Source organism: Erpetoichthys calabaricus, chromosome 6, assembly GCF_900747795.2.
Source record: "Erpetoichthys calabaricus chromosome 6, fErpCal1.3, whole genome shotgun sequence".
NCBI lineage: Eukaryota > Metazoa > Chordata > Cladistia > Polypteriformes > Polypteridae > Erpetoichthys > Erpetoichthys calabaricus.
This window is the reverse complement of record NC_041399.2, coordinates 74,315,958-74,336,063: the sequence shown is the minus strand read 5'-3', so window position 1 is coordinate 74,336,063 and position 20,106 is coordinate 74,315,958. Positions and strand designations below refer to the sequence as shown.

Genomic DNA, 20,106 nt, shown 5'->3' with positions numbered 1-20,106 from the left:
TTGTTGATATTTTTATGTCCTGTTCCATATCCCCAAGGTAAATGCAGCCGACAGTGCTAAACACATTACTGCCAATACTATATTTAGCTAATGCATTGTACAAGGGTAGAAACATAATGTGATGGTTAGCACTGTTCATTCACAGCACTTGGGGCACAACATGAAATTGGCCCAGAGGAAACTTTACAGTGCACTTGCACATGTGTTTGTTTCCATCACTTTCCCCATAGGAATTCAGTTTCCTCTTACAGTTCAAAGTGTTTTTTTTAATTGGAGTTGCTTATTTATTTACGCATGTGTGCACTGAGCGTGTCATCAAACTCACAATCACCAGCCATGACACAGAAATATAGAAAAAGGATGGCTTTATGGACATACATTGTATCAAGGCATTTATATTGCTGCTTAACATTCAAAATACCAAAGGGTAAATTTTGCTTATTTAAAATACATTAATACATTTATTATGAACAAAACAATGTTTTGTATAAAAATATTGAACTTGATACCAAAGGTGTGATTTCCACATAGGTACACTGCTTATCACATTAGTGCCCTGAGTAACTGTTTTAAAAGGAATTACTCAGGAACAATCTACCTTATCAAATCTGTCAGGCTGATTCTATGCTCTTGCTTGTTCAACTGATATTTAAGCATTTGTTCTACTAAGTCTGTATTTCACTGATATCTGGTAAAAATGAGCTGTTTGAGTTAACATCCTGATGATATTATGTGTAAAACACCAATTTGACTGTGCTTTCTCAAGCCAGCAGATACTGGCATCATAGCTGATTGATGCTGGAAACTTGATTTCAAGGTGGTGAGTAGGCCAGAGACACTACATGAAAATGACATCAGGAGAGCTCTTCAATAAAGACCCAAAATAATTTTTGTATTAACCGTTAGGCTTTTATATTAATTATACAGATTGTGATATAGATAGTACACTTATGAAAATTATAGATCACACCAAAATTGAAGGGGCAGCAAATATAGTTCAAAAAGATTTGGATAATATTTAAAACTAGGTCAACAACCGGAAACGTTGTGTTTACTGTAGGCAAATCCAAAGTGGAAAATGCAGGAAAAAGAGACACTAGCTATAGAGTAAATACGGGCAATGCTGACCTACAGGATACAATTTCTGAAAAGAATTTAGGTTGATTTATGTTTACATTACATGCTCTACTTCCGTGTGATGCAGTGAAGCAGTTAAAAAAGCAAATTGCCAGGCTATGTTATAATACAAATCATGCTCAGTCGTTATGCTCAGTCTCTGTAATTCACTAGCGTAATCACATCTGGAGAACTACGGATTGTTCAGGTCTTAACACAATAAAAAAGGCATACTTTAGTTACCGCAAAGGCAGTGCAGAGAACAGCATTCAACAACATCACAGGACTGAAAAATGAAAGGGCATATTCTACTCCAAAATGAAAATTACTCTTCAGTCTTGAAGACAGATGGCTACCTGGGATTGACTAGAGTACATATCCTTTCCTTTAAAAACTTCTCACAAATTCCTCTTGAAATGTATAACAGTAAATAATATTTATTTTAAAAATGCATACAAGTTAGGCAGGTTTGCCATTTACATCATTTCATTTGTATTTATTACCTATTAATACCGTTTAGATACTGCATAATTTTCCAAACCCACTTATTCTAAAGTAATATGGTGACGGGCAAAATCTTATTATAACAGCATCGGGTGTAAGCCAGGAGCAAATGATAGACAGGAATCCAGTCCATTCCAAGGCAGCCTCAAAACTACCACTGCAATCAGAAGGTGCTAATCATTCTGACCTTCAGTATAATCTTCAGAATTTAAGAGAATGTCAAAGTACCCAGGGCAAACCCACAAAGGCACAGGAAAAACATGCAAAATCGACCCAAATTGTGTCTGGGGCAGGGTTTGACAACTGAACTCCGTAGGCTGTCAGTAGCCATTTATGGAAATATTACCTAGGATAAAATCATTATTGGTAGCCCCAGTGCTCCAAACTCTAGAAATCACTACATTAAACATATGTAAGACATTAATACTCCAACAACAGTGTAATTACGATTACTTTATTGTCTTTCTTATTTACTACTTGTCTTATATGAATTTTATCAATCTTTACGGTGATTTCCTATGTGACATTCTCTACCTATGGGTTGTAGTATTTTAAATGCTAGATCTGTAAAGGAAAAAATAGTGTTTGATTTTCTAACACTGAATTCATTTTGGTTACAGACAAAGCTGCCTACAACAATCAAGAACAGTTACAATTTGAGTAAACGTAGATCCACAGTTGAGTCTGACAGTACTACGGGAAAGATTTAACACCCAGCACATCTAAGAATGGAATCAAGAAAGATTTCAATAAAGCATGATGACAATGAGACATGTTTTCCACATGTTCAGGTCTCAATCTCTTTTAAATTCAAAATTGTTTAATGACAAAAAATCAAGTGCTCCTGCAGGATAGAATGTAAAAATGTATAATGATGTCTATACAGTTTCCCATCTGTTGCCAAAGGTGAAGGTCAGCAAACTTGGTATTTCACAACTTTCAGTTATAAGACAGTAAAATAACGGTGTACAACATTAAGCAAAAAATATTTTCTGAATAAATATGAATAGAAATCAAGGACCAACAGTATAACATCACAGGTGTCTCAAGCCAGACATGCCAAAAGTGAGGGGTCCATAAAATAATTAAAATTAATGGCATTTACAGTGCTATTCTTCTTTCATTGTGTTGTCTCTGTCTTGCTCTCGTTCCCAGCTAACCATTTGGGATACATGGCTAAAAATGCCAAATTCCCCATTCAACAATTAGTTCAGCTAAAAACAGTATAAAGCCAATTAGTAAACTGTGCTGGAGAAAATAAAATACAGGCAGCCACCATCCATCTGAGCAGGTGATAATTGCAAGAAATTGCAAAAGCGATACTAAACATGGAAAAAATTACATATGATTAAATGTCTAAAGCAGATATTAAATAAAATAATCATGAAGAATGTCAATGTAACCTTCTGACCAGAGTATCAAGTTCCAGTCTTTCCAAATGTGTGACAAATACAGAGACACATTAATTTTTCATTAAGATACTTTATTAACTTTATTGTATAGTATAATTATCTTATTCTCATAGACATGGTCAGAGCATGCGCCAGAATCTGCTTTGGCAGAAAATAGCACAAGATAAAAACTTTCTTAATTATAATGCCAGTATGTTACTATGGAAATATAAGGCTAGCAGTAATGGAAGGGTATAAAATGAACTGTGTGACAATTCTTTAAAAATCTACAGTATATCAAGTATAGTATTGTTCCTATTTTAAATCTAATAAGATTAACTAAATTGAACTAGAGCTTATAGAATCCAACAACTTTATTCATACAGCTAACTGTCTGTTTCTTCACAAAGGTATACATATAAACATGGTCTCACCAATCAATCTTTGAGAAAGACAGAAAAAAACTAACTCATCCTTATATTGTTTTCAAATTAGAAAAACCCAAATTAACCATTCCTGAATGGATAGTCCTGATTTATGGCTTTCCGTGTTTTTCTTTTTCTGTGTTGAGAAAATATTTTATAAAACTTTACAATGTTTATCCACTCCTTTTCCTTTTTTTGCTTTCCCTCTTGAGGGTTGAAGGAAGTTTGTGTCTATCTGTAGTAGCAAAATGTTCAAAGAAGGAATTGGCCTTGGGTGACACAACCAATTTACTCTATGGCACACTCATTCACACACTAATTAAAAGGACAAGCTCGGTTATGGGATGCACTTTGGATCCCCTGAACGTCATAGGGGAGGAGACAATTAAAAAAACTGAGTTCCATTATGAACAATGCTGCACATCCTCTCTCTGACACCCTAACACTAAGTGCTTTCCTCCATGAATTATTCAGCAGAAGTGTATCAAGTAACGCTACTGGGCCTCCTTTATACCAACAGCAATACTGTATATCTACATAATGCCTCACTATGACTGTGACTGTCAAATCAGAAGTATTTCTTCCTTTATAATTTTCTTCCTTTTTAAAATTCTGGTGGTGTGTTTACCACAGTGTGCATGTGTGTGTATATTTATTTATCTATTTATGTATTTATTTATTTAAATAACTTCTGTAAAAAGCCAATTTTTCCCCTGAGGACAAATAAAGCTCTATCTATCTATCTATCTATCTATCTATCTATCTATCTATCTATCTATCTATCTATCTATCTATCTATCTATCTATCTATCTATCTATCTATCTATCTATCTATCTATCTATCTAATTTAGAGCAGGTCTTCATAATCTAGAAGAAAGCCATAGAACTTACATATTTTTTTCATAGAAGGTACCCCTTCAGGGACGCAATCACTATGTTGTCTGAAACCTTTATTAGTAGGAAAAATATTGTTATTTGACTGTCTTTCTGTCATTCTAAGCAAATAGTCTGAGCCTCTTTATATTAAATCTATTGTGGGAAGTGAACAGCCGAATCTTTGTCAAGTGAAATGTAATTGTATATATCCATCATCGTTTTTAATTGCTGTTTACAAACTTTATTTACAGACAAATGACAATATAATTGATTTTTTTTGTATCTGTATTTAGGCTCTATTATAAAGTTTTAATTTCTGCTATGAAATTTCCCGGACTGTTGCTTTGTTGCAAGATCTTTAGCTTTTTGTTAAACTGATATCTTGACTAATTTGACTCAATTCAAATTTTCTCAGAGGTAGCAATCATAAAAAAGTATAGCATGTAACTAAACATATACAGTTGCTTATATTTAGCTGATATGGAACTGTTTTTGTGGAATGTGTTAAATAACACTTAAATAGAAACGTATAATCAGGAGGTAGAGCCTATATTTTGAAGAATTTTCCTGCATTTGAACCCCATGGCAGGTTAGTAGGCTATTCCAAATTAGATTGGATCTATGCATAAGTGTGCCCTGCAGGCACTCTGTCCTGGACTGATAACTGTCCTGTTCCTGATACTGCAAGGACAGGCTCTAGCCACCTAAAAACTTGACTTGGATTACGTGGGTAGGAGAATGTTATTTTAATTTTTATGGCACATTTCTGGCTAGAATCAAAAGCCGTTCAGATTGAAATTGGTGATTTTATTTAACCAGTGAAAGAGAAAGCAAAAAGAGTATATATTTTGCACATTTGCAGTGCAATCATCTTTCAAAACAAAGTGTTAAGTAAAATTACCAAACTGCCCCACACCCAGGATTTCTGTTGCTATTTCATTTCATCCTTACAGTTTAGCTGATCAACCACCAATTGGATCTTTTTGCAGAAGCCAACCTTCTCTAAACATCTAGAAAAACATCTAGAGTGCAGCAACAACAAGAGCAGATTACCAGTTTTCCTGTTTTCAAAAAGTGTCCCAGATACTCCTGGTCTGATAATGATGATGAGTTGCATGACTACCCTACATTGAGCAGTTTGAGTGAACTTGAACAAAAATTAATAGTCAAGAGCAATTTTATTATGTAGTGCTTGATTTTTCATCCTTTAATCATTGTGTCTGTGAGCTTCATTAATTTTACTTTAACTGTGAGTAAAATAGCCAAGTGTCAGGAACTTTGTATCCCTTGTTGAATACACCCAGATAGGTTAAATATTAGTCATTAAACCAACAGAGAGTGAGAAAGAGAGATTATTTATGTGTTTTTATACAGTAAAAAGCCTAGATCAATATCTGAAAGAAACTTTCTTCTACTAGGGTAAATGTTTCTCAAACTGAACATTTGCATATTAACATTATAAGATACTGTTATCTGTGGTCTGAGAATATTTTTTTCCACTCCCATATTTTTACCACTTCAGAAAGACATTTTAAATGCAATCTGAACAAAGCAAAGCTCAATGTAAGACATAATAGTCTTGTCACCAATATTATACTTTAATCTAGTGCAGTGCTTTCCAAGCCTTTTTCATGGACAGCCCTCCAAGGACTTTCAAAATCATGCTTGACACCACTAACTTCATCAAGCATTTTAGATGTCTGCGCTTTAATATTTTTTTTATGTTCATCACCACGGAATTATAAATAATTAGCCTTACATAAAGAAGTGATGACAAATTGCATTCTAAAAATAAGAATATGTCCCCTAAAAACAAGGAAAATGTTCTTGCAGTGAAACTCCAAAGTTGTCCAGATACTTCTTTTACATGTTGTAAAGCACTTTGAACTATATCCTTTGTATGAAAATGTATGATAGAATTAAACATTGTTGTTGGTATTGTCATCTGTTTCTTAATATTTCAAGTTTAAGCCTTGGGTTGTTTCTTAGTTCTGTGGATTCAGTTTCTTCTGCTAAGAAATGTTCTTTAATTTGCGTTGAAATGAAAGCAGTCCTTATCCACTCATATACATTGCAGTTCAGTTCCAGAATGTAATCTCTCCACAGTACTGCCTGGAGTTCACACATCAAATGTTTTTTTATAACACTGTCTGAAGTTTCATCTTTGTCTTCTTTGACTTTCCAATGCCATATTTTTAATTTCCCTTTCCTTGCATACTAGAATTTCTTTTGCTCAGGAGTTCAAATTTATCACAGAGAAAAGCTAGTTTTGTAAACCATAATTTATTTTTAGTAGACTTATAAACTCCAACACTAAATGTTTCAGTTTGCACATGCACCTTTAACACTCATCCCCTTTACATCCAATGTACTTTGGTCAGGAGAAGAAGATATTTATGGTTCATGTATATTACATTACTTAGATTTCCAAAAATATGTTATTTAAGAAGACCTGATTTTAGGAAAATGTAGTTTTTCCTAAAATGCCTTGAGGTTTTTACCAATAGTTTTTGCAATCAACACTTCTTGATACATAAATTAATGTGATTATTTTTTCATTTTTCTATTTACACAAGGAAAGAAGTCTTTTTGTGGCACCTGTCATTGATGAAGCACCACCTGTGTATATTCCAGCACAATTCTTCAAAGACAAAAGGATTCTCTTCACATACTAATTTAAAAAATATCTTCTCCTCGAGTACTTAAATGGATTTCTTTGCAGCATATGTACTGATCAATTATTTTCCCTTCAAAAAACAAGGGTATCATGTCAGCAGTTGAGGTTTTCAGCTAACATCTGTCAATTTCTCAAACTTAACTTGTATGGTGTGGTTTTCTTTCCAACTGTAACTTGAACCAAATCTTCAACATTCCCAGACATATCCTGCATTTGCTCTGCATTGTATTGTCCATCCCAGTAATATTTTTACATTACTTCTGCACTTTAGACAAACTGGCAAAATATGCCAGAATTATTATTTTCTTAGCAGCAGTGCAGTAAAGTATGCTTTCAGCTTAGTCAGAAGTTTTACATTTTTTAGTACATAAACCACTCTTTGTTGTTCTTTGTTTCAGCATGACTTTGACATATCCCCCAGTTTTTCCTACTAAATGACATTGTTTTGCATAAAAATGCTGAGAAAGATTACTTGCTATACTTGCATTAGCCCATTTTCTTTGCTAACTAAACAAAAAAGTGTAGGATTATTCTCATCACCACACACACATAAATCCCATTTCCAAGTACTCCTCATTATAAAAGCATACTAGATTTCTTTTAAATTTTCCAGTACTGTCCAAGTGAAGGAGATTGATTACATCCTTGTGGTCAGATGCTGAAGGCTCCTGCATAACTGCAGGGTCTACAGAAGAGCCCAGTTTGTGAATTCTGACCACAGACTTGTTGTTGCTACTCTGAAGATCCAGCTTATGTCCAGTATGCTATCACCTACTAGGAGAATGAGGCTGAACCTGGCCAGACCCCAAGATCAAGCTGTTTCTAATGAGTTTGCAAACAGTTTGTGTGAGGAACCTGCGGACTTGGGAACTTGCTGATCCTAATGTGAAGTGGGAAACCTTCCATGACAAGACTCTGGAGGTTGCGGAGGGTTGTGTTGATGTTACTAGTATTCCCAGAAGGAGGTGTTTCATCTTGCAGGGCACCCTGGATATCATCGAGTGGGATCGCAATGTACAACTTGAGGGCAATTCCAGTCTGTACTGAGAAGGATGGTGGCGAGGGCTCTGAGGGCAGATAAGGAGGCATTTCTTACAGGAATCTATGAGCAAGTGATACACCATCTATGGTCTAGTAGCACACGTCCTGCTTACAGAGGAATCAAAGCATTACGCACATCTGAATCTGTTCCTCGGAAGAGTCGCAGTCAGGGCAGGTGATGGAATGGTCCTTGAGAATGACACTGCAATTGTGACCCACTGGGCTGGGTACTTTGAGTAGCTGTTTAAAGCTGATCCTCTGGCTATACGTTGGACATCTCTGGGTTCGTGGTTCTTGAGACTGATCCTTTAATTAGTTGTGAACCACCCAATCGCGCTGAGATAGCACAGGTGCTGAACCAGCTGAGGGTAGGAAAGGCTGCAGAGATCTGCGGTAATCGGGGTGAACTTCTCCAGTCCGGTGGTAAGGTGGTCCTCCTGGCATTGCAAGCAATCTTTACTTCCATTTGGGAGATAGGCGTCATCCCAACTGACTGGGAAACAGAACTTGTAGTCCCTATCTGGAAAGGGAAGGGTGATCACCTGGATTGCAGCAACTACAGGGGGATAACACTACTCTTGGTGCCGGGTAAGGTCTTTGCTAGGGTCATCATTAATATGGTCTGTGATCACTTGCTCACTTACCAGTGACCGGAGCAGTCTGGTTTTATGCCTAAAAAGTCTACCATCAACCGTGTGTAGGCACTGAGGGTTCTCATGGAGTGCAAACGCGAATATAGGCAAAGTTTCTATGTTGACTTTTGTAAAGTGTTCAAGTCAGTTGATCGAGCTGCCCTGTGGGACATCCTGAGACTTTGTGGGATCCCCCCAAAGTTGCTGGATATCACGGCTGGCCTGCACAATGGTACTGTGAGCACTGTGCAGAGTGAAGGCAGAACCTCTTCATTTTTCCCAGTTTATTCTGGGGATCATCAGGGGTGTGTTTTTGCTCCTAATCTGTTCAATGCTTGCAAGGACTGGGTGTTGGGCAAGGTTGTGGGGTTTAGCAGCTGTGGAGTATTTGTTGGTCAAGAAAGATTAACTGAATTTGACTTTGCCAACAATGTTGTGACCTTCACGGAGTCAGTGGGAACTCTGATCAGGGCGCTCGAGAGACTGAGCGAGGAGTCAGAGAGTCTGGGCTTGCAAGTGTTCTGGAAAAACAAAAACAAGATCCAGGCCTTTAATGACCTTTTGGGCACAGCCGTCAGCAGTGTGTCTGTCTGCAAAGACAATGTCAACCTCCTTGAGAGGTTTACTTACCTCAGCAGCAACATTCATGTCTCTGGTGACTCTTCTTACGAAGTCAGTAGAAGGATTGGGAGAGCATGAGGGTTCATGAGGTCGCTGGAAAGGTGTGTGTATGTGTGTCGCCTTTAGAGTCCTGGTGCTTCCTGTTTTACTATATGGTTGTGAGACATGAATGCTATACAGTGACCTGAGACAAAGACTGGACTCATTTGCTACTGTGTCTCTTTGGAGAATCCTTGGGTACCATTGGTTTGACTTTGTGTTAAATTAGCAGTTGCTCATGGAGTCCCAAATGAGGGACATTACCTGAATTGCGAGGGAGAGTCAGTTATGACACCATAGCCATGTGGCACTCTTCCCCCGAGTTAATTAATAAATTAATAATTAATAATAATAATAATAATGATTAATTAATTAATTAATTAATTCCTTCAACTTGCTGTTTTGTTACAGTATGCTTTTGTTGGAACTTTGTCTCCATCTTTGACTTTAACTTGCCACCATTTACTTGAATCTAAACAAATAAAGAGAGCCTGGACTAAAAGTAGTCAGCTGTATTAAACACCCTTGAGAGGAATGTCATACTGTCAAAGTGCCAGTAGTTGCGTCAGACAAAAAAAGGTCAGCTAACAGCCCTTGGATACAGGCAATCTAATTTGTGTTTCTTAAAATTGATATCAATCTTTTAATTTTTAATTAAGGTACCTGTATTTTATTAAAATCATTTCTACAGAAATATCATATACTATATGTATATTGAATACTGAACATAACATAACCATGGATTTTCTATTAATGAAAATCTGCTTTGTTTCTTTTGGTGTCAAAAAATCATGTTTATAAAACTGACAAGTGGAAAGGCTATAACTCCACTTCCCAGCCCACAACGCCTCAAAGATCAACAGGACTGTTCCCATTAAGAGTACAAGAGAAGAATACAGTGAAGGTTGCACCTCTGACCTTAAATCATCATGTGTGCTATTAAAGATTTTGATTAATAAAACAACATCCTTCCTTGACCTGACGTACATGCAAATAGATTATAAACCATCACTGCATTTCCCAATACACATCTTTTCAAGAAGCAACTGGACTGATTTGTCTTTGTTTAATAATAATAATAATAATAATACATTTTATTTATATAGCGCCTTTCCCATGCTCAAGGCACTTACAGAATATAAGAAAGAACGGCAGGGTATACAGTATATAGCATTGTACAAACCAGATAAATAAATAAAGAAGATTACGACAGTGAATTCAGAGAAAAAAAAAAGCTTAACAGACAATATAACTGATGGTTTAGCACACACACACACACATCGGTTACATGAGCATCTTGACAGAGAAGTAAACTGAGAGAAGGGTAATAAAGTCAAGCAGAGGTAAAGGCCTTCCTGAACAGATAAGTTTTGAGTTGTTTTTTAAAAGAATTCATGGAGTCAGTTGATCTAATTAATTTTGGTAGGTCATTCCAGAGTCTGGGCGCTATACAGCTGAAGGCCTTGTCACCCATGGAGTGTAGATTAGGGTAGGCCACAACAAGATTACCAAAATCAGAGGACCTTAGTGGGCAGGCAGGCACATAGTGATGGAGAAGGTCACTGATGTAGTTTGGCGCAAGGATATTTAAGGCTTTGTAGGTTATTAGTAAGATTTTATATTTGACTAGCCAACCTGCGGCTTAGCCTATGCCGCATAATCACGCCACTTTTTTAATGATTTTTAGGTACAGGGAAAAAAATGAACATTTGAAAAATCCGTAATTTAATAAACCACCAAGAAAAGTAACATTACAACAATGCACGCTACGAACCAACATACAAACTAAAAACTGGAGGACCGCCATCGCGTCTCCACCTCCCAGAGCGAGGGACGAGGCTGGACAGCGCTCGGGCGCGGAGAGCGGAACGGGGGAGAGGGGAAGGACGCCCATTCTGCCCCCTCCGTCCCGGCCCCCCGCCATTCTAGTCTGCTGATTTCTTAGTCATCTCTTAGTCATCGTTCAGTACGCACTGCCTGCTCATGTGCCCGCCCCCAACTCCTCACCTGAGTTGCTTTCATCTGTGTACAGTCCAAATGCACCTGTGAGTCACGTTGACTGTTCATTTTCCAAACACCGCCTCAGTCGCTTTTGTCTCTGCTACAGTCCACATGCACCTCTGAGCCACGTTGACTTTTCATTGTTCTTTGCGGTTCCGGCTGCTTTTCTATATATAATCCACCAAGTCACCTGACCATGGTAGTAGCGAGGGGGGGGTGTGTACAGAGGGCAGGGACGTAATCAGTGCGAGTGTATGACCCGCACTTACTGGGGATTCCTCATTCGTGGGGAACAATTGCAAGCCCCAGTCTCCATCATGAATGGGGTTCAACGGCTTACCCACGCCTCTCGGCGCTGGGTAGACACACGTTGATCCATTCAGTGTAGCGCGCGTGCAGTACCGGACATCCAAGGGCATCACAGACCTGTTAATGCTCAATCTCATGTGGCTGAAAGCCACTTGTCCCTCTAAGGAGTTGGACGCTGACCGCTCTTGGGTCGCGTAACTATTTAGCAGGCGGGAGTCTCGTTTGTTTTCTGAATTAACCAGACAAATCACTCCACCAACTAAGAACAGCCATGCACCACCACCCACAGAATCGAGAAAGAGCTATCAATTTGTCAATCCTCTCCGTGTCCGGGCCAGGTGAGGTTTCCCGTGTTGAGTCAAATGAAGCGAAAGGCTCCACACCTGGTGGTGCCCTTCCGTCAAATCCTTTAAGTTTCAGCTTTGCAACCATACTCCCCACCGGAACCCAAAGACTTTGGTTACCCGGTTGGCCGCCCGGCGGGTCATGGGAATGACGCCGCCGGATCGCCTGTCGGCATCGTTTATGGTCGGAACTACAACAGTATGTGACCGTCTTTGAACCTCCGACTTTCGTTCTTGATTAATGAAAACATTCTTGGCAAATGCTTTCGCTCTCGCTCAAATTGTTGTCGGGCGTTGCTCTGTCATGCGTGTGCCATGGTCGGCTGTTCAGTGAATTGTTGGTGGGCGGGGCTCTATGTTGTCGGCTGGCGTAGATCTGTGAGTTGTCATTATATCCCATGGTCTTAGCGTTGGTGGGCGGGTCTCTGTGAGTTGGCGGCGTGGCTATGCCGTGTGTATCCCATGGTTGTCTTGCTTGTTCTGTCGGCTTAGTGAATTATATATATAGATTCTGTAGGACACAGGGAGTCAGTGAAGACGGAGCAGGATGGGTGTGATGTGATCGCTGCTGCTGGTTCGAGTAAGGACTCTTGCAGCTGAGTTTTGAATAAGCTGGAGCTGTGAGATAAGATTAGAAGGGGCACCTGCCAGTAGGGAATTATAATAATTGATTCAGGATGTGATAAAAGCATGGACAAGTTTCTCAGCATTAGAAAAGGAGAGGAAGGAGCGAACACGGGAGATGTGACGGAGGTGAAAGTAAGAAAGTTTCTTAATGTGATTTATGTGGGTGGAATAAGAGAGGGAGGAATCAAAAATGACACCAAGATTCTTTACAGTAGAGGCAGGTCTGATGAGATCACCGCCAAGATGGACTGGGAAAGAGCTAATTTTATTAAGTTGCAGTTTAGTCCCAATTTGCAGGAGTTCAGTTTTGTTGCAATTTAATTTTAAAGAGTTCTGCTCCATCCAGGTTTTAATTTCACTAAGGCAGGTTGTGAGCTGAGAATGCTCTGATGAAGTTCCACTTTTAACATTGAAGTAGAGTTGAGTATCATCTGCATAAAAATGATAACCCAGTCCATAGCTACAGATAATATGGCCAAGGGGAAGCATGTAAATACAGGAGAGAAGAGGGCCAAGGACAGAGCCCTGATGAACTCTTTGTGTGACTGACGCTGAGCTAGATCTGCTGTTGCCAAGACTAACAAACTCTTGCCTATCAGTCAGATAGGACTTGAACCACTGGAGGGCAGTGCCAGAGATACCCAGCATGTTCTCCATTCTGGACAGTAGAATGTCATGTCTGACGGTGTCAAATGCTGCACTGAGGTCTAATAGAATTAATATGCCGGTTTGTCCAGAGTCTGCGGCCATAAGCAAATCAATGGTTACCCGTAGAAGAGCAGTTTCACAGCTGTGCCACACCCTGAAACCAGGCTGAAAAGGTTCCATCAAATTATTAGAGGTTAAGTAATTGGTGAGTTGGGAAGCTACAACACGCTTGAGAACTTTTGACAGAAAAGGTAAGTGGGAAATAGGCCGGAAATTGTTAAGATTGTCAGCATCAAGACCAGACTTTTTTAACATTGGGGTTACAGAAGTAATGTTAAAAGTGAGCGGTACAAACCCAGTGTCGAGGGATGAGTTTATTATTGTTGTAACAGTCGGGATTATGGCATGAAGGCAGTATTTAAGTAGTGTGGTGGGGATTGAGTCCAGTACACAAGTAGTTGGCCTCATTTTACAAAGCAGGTTATTAACAAACACAGATGTGACTGGTGAGAACTTAGAGAAGGAGCTGGATGGAGTGGGAAAACAGGGAGAGATATAAACAGATGATGTATTTATGTTAGTTGAATTATTTAGATCTTTAATTTTGTTATGGAAAAAGTGGAGGAATTCCTCACAGACTTCAGTAGAAGAGGTAGCTGGGCCAGATGCGGGATTGAGTAGTTTATTAACTACAGAGAACAAAACCCTTGGGTTATCATGACCACTTTCTATTATTCTGCCATAATGGATGCTCTTGGCAGCAGTTAGTGCTTCTCTGTAAGCTCTTTGGTGGTCAGAGAAAGCCTGGATGTGCACGGTGAGGCCAGTCTTACGTGACATTCTCTCAAGGCGTCGGCCAGTTGCTTTCATAGATCGCAATTCTGAATTATACCAAGGAGCTGAACGTTTAAAGGAAACCTCCTTATGTTTTAAAGGAGCTGTTTTATCTAATGCTGACTGAAGTTTAAGTACAGATCAGAATAAGCCCACTGAGACAGAGACATAACAAAGCAGTAAATAAAGCCATTTTAATGACAATAGGTAGTGGCTGTTGTAAAAGTTAAAACGCTTCAACAATGCCACTATCCTAGACCACCCGTTGTAGGTCTCTACCCCCTTCATGTAACAACTGCATAGCAAATATACCATGCAACAGCCTCAGATAGTAGGGGCCGAGGCAAAAGGAAGGTGAATGGAAGGGCTAGGATTAGAGACCCAGTCCATTCCTAGCAATTATCATAACCACCACACTTTCTAACAGTTGTATACCCCCAGGTCTTTAAACTGTTAAATCCAAAACAATCATGTACTTGACTGGTGACCAAGACTCCATCAAGTCAGAAATCCACACTTGCAATCAGTGTGTACTTGAAGTTGACTACTTGTGTTTGATTTTTACTTGTTCTATCTGATACATATTCTTATACAGAGTGTTTGTTTATGTAAGTGAATTAAAAGTATCTGTTACTTCTTTAGGGCGGCACAGTGGCTAGCACTGCTGCCTCGCAGTTAGGAGACCCGGGTTCGCTTCCCGGGTCCTCCCTGCGTGGAGTTTGCATGTTCTCTCCGTGTCTGCGTGGGTTTCCTCTGAGTAATCCGGTTTCCTCCCACAGTCCACAGACATGCAGGTTAGGTGGATTGGAGATTCCAAATTGTCCCTAGTGTTTGCTTGGTGTGTGTGCATGTGTGTGTGTGCGCGCCCTGAGGTGGGCTGACACCCTGCCTGGGGTTTGTTTCCTGCCTTGCGCCCTGTGTTGGCTGGGATTGGCTCCAGCAGACCCCCATGACCCTGTAGTTAGGATATAGCGGGTTGGATAATGGATGGATGGATGTTACCTCTTTATTTTTTGTATATCTGTGATGCAAATTATATTTGTCAGCTATGGAAAAGTAACACACTGCTATCAATGTAATACTGTATCTAATGCTCAAGCAAATACAGATTTGAAGGAATGTTTACAACATGCATACATTTAAATCTACAGTATTTTGATTTTACCTACTCTATAAAAATGTACATGAAGTGGCACAGCTTGAAATTATTTTATAAAGCATCTATGATTTTTTGATTTCTCCAGCAGAATCAACACCATCCAGCCATCTTTGCTAATGAATAAGCTTAGAAATATGCAGGTGGATGAGTCTATCATGTTCCAGATAATGGACTGTCTGTCTGGCAGACTACAGTTTGTGAGGCCTAAGGACTTTGTCTCTGATGTGAATGTGAGCAACACTGGAGCATCTCCAGGAACAATCCGCCCACCTTTTCTGTTCATCCTGAACACACCAGAGTAAAAATATAACACCAGGTCATGTCACCTGCAGAAATTCTCTAATGATTCTGAAGTAATGGGTTGTATTGACAAAGGGGACATTGTTTCTTGGTGCAAAGAAAATTGTCTGCAACTCAATATCAGCAAAACCAAGGAACTAGTTATTGACTTTCACCGCTCCAAAGTGCCTCTACGTCTGATCACTAATTGAGGAGAGGATTTGAAAGTAGTACACTGCTACAAGTACTTGGAGATCCACATTAGTGACAAGCTGGACTGGTCTAGTAGTTCGATGGAACTTTAAAGTAAAGAGCAAGACTCTACTTTCTTAGGAGATAGCAATCCTTTATTGTAGGTGGTAATATCCTTTAGATGTTCTATAACTCTTTTATATCTAGTGCGATTTTCTACTCTGTGGTGTGTTCGCCCAATAAAATCACTTCAAGAGTGGCCTAGTGAAACAACAAGCTAAGAAGGCAGGTTCAGTTGTGGGACACACTCTCAACCCGCTGAAGGTAGTATCAGAGGAGAGAATGAAGAAAAAACAATGGCTATTATGAACAATGCTGCACTTCCTTTCTGTGACACATTATCATTAAGTTCTTTAGGAAAAAAAATTATTTAGCAGAAGTGTGTCAAGAAACACTACTGGGGCACCTTCATACCATTGGCAATATGCCTGCATAATGCCCCACTTTGACAGCTCCCTTATTAAAATCAGAAGTTTTTTCTACTTTTTTTGCAGTTCCTTTGTGTGTTTGAGGGCCATTGTTGCTGTTTGTTAAAATGTTTCTTGAACTGCTAGGTAGATATGTATCTATCTGCCTAGTTATTAGAATAATGAACCGAATGTACTAATTTAAATAGTAGCAAGAGAGGACTTCAGTAGCTCATAAAATATGTGGCCAGAAATATACAGCAATCAAAAAATTATCAAGTAAAGAAGCCAACAAAAGTTAAAAAAACAACTTTTATAAAATACCACTATTACTACTACCTCTATTATTACACTCTAAATTCCTTTTTTTTCTTGATTAGGGATCACAAGGAGCTGGAGTCTATTCCAGCTGCTGCAGTTGGAAAATTGAAGCCAGCTCTCGATTGAATGTTGAACCATAGCAGAGACCACTTGTGCAGAAGCACATGAATGACATTTGGGAGAGCTAGAGATTATTATACAGATCAGCACTGACTCACAGCTCCAAGGAAACTGGATTAATTTCCTGGCTTGGTAACTGCCTGTGTAAAATCTGTAAGCTTTCTTCTTTCAGCTCTACAGACATGAGTGTGAGGTTAACTGGTGAGTCTGAATTGGCCTGTTACACCAGAGTGGCTAAGATCAGACCCTGACATAAGCATTCTATGGGAAATACATGAATTGTGCTGCTATGACAGACTCCAGCTCTCGTTCTGTCTGCCTGCGACTAACTTAATGGAAAAAGTGATTTCAGAAAATGAATGGACGAGTGTTGCTTATAAGTCATTTTTTAAATAATAAATCGTATTTCTTCTTGACCTATCACTTTTAGCTGTATAGATTTTTTTCTTTAAAAAATAACAGGTAAATTCACAGCAAGCCGGTTTGCTGTAGCTGATTAAATGATAAGCTCATTTTTGAACTGCGAAAAGAAGCCAGATTTTTTTACATAAGCAATGTAAATGTAAATGTTGTTGAGACTACCATGAACCAACCTTGCACTGCTGTTATTCAATGTCAGCAGTTGCTTTCAGCAACAGAGACCGTAGCCTGCTGGGTTTATTTTACTCTATCAAACATCATTTGAATATGAAGCAGCTCTTCCTTCAGGGCATATGTTAGATGTTCTTATAGTGTTATTCAGAAATTTGTAAGGGAATGGAAATTAGCTTTCAAAAAATCTATATCAAATTTAAAAATAGGACTCCATCTCCAAAAAACCTATGTTATAAACTACTGTTATTACCTAATAGTCTGTATAAACACCAGTAACAAAGTCAGCTACCAAACTAGCAAATTCTGCATTAGAAATGTGTTTATTGATTAAATTCTGTGGTTAAGGAAATTAATCTTTGGTGCTATCAGTAAAATTGTATGTTTATACAATACTTGTAAAGTACTTTTTATTACTTTTTTATTTAATGTAATTTATTATGTTTTTAAAACATTATTGTTTTCTTCATGTTTATGGGCATATGGCAGTGGTTTCACATACTCAGTTAGTACCAACTAAATTTTGCAGTATGCTTAGTTCCAAAAAAGTAAATAAGAACCATTATTTTCATTATCACCTTTCATAGTGAGTACTATCACAAAGCAGTATGCACATAAATGGAAGACAAATATTGCATAAGCACAATAACTCTCTTGAAAAAAGACAGTGAGGTGGGGTGGGGACTGAGTCTGTAACTTTGTCACTCTTAGTCCAGTCTTTTATCCAGTTAGCCATTGCTCTTAATGTCGCCTGTTTATTCTGACTTCTTGTAGACTTATGTATTCTGATTCAGATCATGGCGATGTCTCAGACCTACAGTATTTATTCTTTTTGTGAAGGTGCTTTGTTTAAAACTGATATCTGAATACTTTAAAACTATAAATTGTTCTTTTTTTCAGTTTCAGGGTTATTCTTCTGCTATATAACTGAGAAATGTTATAAACTGTATTTTGGTGGTATACTGATTTTGTTTCGAACAAGGCCCCCTCACATCTTCTGGACCATTGTTTGATTTCTTGATTGCATGTGTCCATTTCTGATTTTGTTGTACTTTCCCAATAGTGCAAAGACAAACCTTCAGATAAATTGGCAATCGAAAATTTGTCAACTATAAGTGGATATGTGAATATTCCCAGAAATGACCTGACACACCATCTGTGGTTAAAATACTGTTAGTACTAACCCCTGTCAAAACTGACTCTAGTAACTCTAAAATAAAAACATGTATAAAAAATGGATGGGTGAGGCATTTTTTGTTAGCTAAAGCTTATTTTTAAGTTATATTCATTCTACTATTATTGATTGCCTTGTACGTCCTGTTACAAAGTAAACAATACAGGCAATCTCAAAACATTTGATAAGATTTTTCATGGTGTTTTTAGTGTCGCAAGCCAGAAAATATTTCAGTAAAGGAAAAGAGATTACCAGTAATAGGCTACTTTCTCTCCAAGGTTCTTCTCCTTGATATTTTTGTCTAGCAAGTTGTAGCAAATGTTGGTTTTAGCACCCTCCATGAATTTCACATAGACGGGTCCCATTGCAACACTGAAGTTGTGTTGAAGGAGGGGCCCCTTTGGTGGGTAATGCCAGAAGAAATCTTGTGCAACTTCCTTCCAAAATTCTGAAAAATAACTGCAAGTTAGGAAAATGATTCTGACACAAGGACACTCTGAAAAAAGTTATTTTTTAATTTCTGTACCTAATTATAAATGTGTTTCTCTGTACATATTTATACGACTGTACATAGTTATAAGAATATGTAGTGTAAACTGAAAGTTTGTATTTAAATGTAATATAGAATCAGGAGGCGGATGACTATGTAAATACATGAAACATTCTGAATTTATTGATGCACGTCTGTATTTATTTCTAAAGTTGCATAACATTATTTGTCCATTATTTCCTTTAAGACTTCTGCATTTCTAACCCAACATTACGGTTCATTGATATAAAGTTTTCATAACGACTGCTCATCTATGCTTTGATAACACCAACCAGTGTTAAACATCATATTAAATGAATTTCAATCGATTATTTTATAGTTTATAACCATTATAAACTTTGTGTATATGCAAATAAATCAATGACACTCGTCTTAATAATAGCTCACCTTCAGGTTCTTCCACTGACTTCTTATAAAGTTCTGTGTAGCTTTTGAAATCGGGAATGTGTGCATCTCTCTGAAGGTCGAGGGGAGGATTGAAGACTACTTGCTTAGTGGCTTCAGGTCCTGGAAGTCCCATTGGCAAAAAGTTGTCGAGTTGTTTACTGACAAGGGCAAAATGAATGCGATCAGAATTGTCGCAGGTCGGCGTACTTTACTGTACACCGGTATCCGCCTGCGTCCAGACTTTTTGCTAGTTCCACTAAAACTACATAATACCGGAATAGCCAATTAGGGCTTCGAGCTCGACACTCCCCTTTTCTGATTGGCTTCTGCTGCACTTGACATTCCTCGTTGAAGCGAGGGCGGGTCTCCAGCAGGCAAAAAAAAAAAAAAGAAATCACATGTTAATTCAACTGGCGGCGCTTTCGAACGGACAGACAAACGGTTTTGCGGACAACCAATCGGCAAAATACGATTTGGTGTGCTACTTTGGGACATTCGTTTAAAACATGCAAGGATCAGTTGCAGAATATGGAGAACATTTATTGCAAAGAAGCATAGTGAATGGGTACGTACAGTTGAAATATATTGCGTTTTGATGTGAGAGCTTGCACAGTTCCAAAATAGAGACATAGAAAGTTTATTTTAGTTGCACTTGGATTTTTTTCAATTGATTTGGGATATTTTAGACATGGAAGCATTTCATTATAAGGGCATTAATACTTGAATGTCACGACCACAAATAAGTAATTGATTAGAGCCGTGAGCCAAACCAGTTGACAG

The 20,106-nt window shown here is 38.4% G+C and overlaps 1 protein-coding gene across 2 annotated transcripts in view; it reads right to left on the bottom strand.

The window, feature by feature from the left end:
* The window catches only part of acss2l (acyl-CoA synthetase short chain family member 2 like), a 96,233-nt gene extending 76,624 nt beyond the window's left edge, over positions 1–19,609 (bottom strand). For both annotated transcript variants that reach the window (XR_007935238.1, XM_028803706.2), the window contains exons 1-2: positions 19,327–19,609; positions 18,642–18,837 (exon numbers count right to left, since the gene is read on the bottom strand). Coding sequence is in view for 1 of the 2 variants with exons in the window: in XM_028803706.2 (XP_028659539.1) it covers positions 18,642–18,837; positions 19,327–19,459 (329 nt within the window). In the remaining variant the exon portion in view is untranslated. The remainder of the gene's footprint in view (positions 1–18,641; positions 18,838–19,326) is intronic.
* Positions 19,610–20,106: the final 497 nt, after the last annotated feature.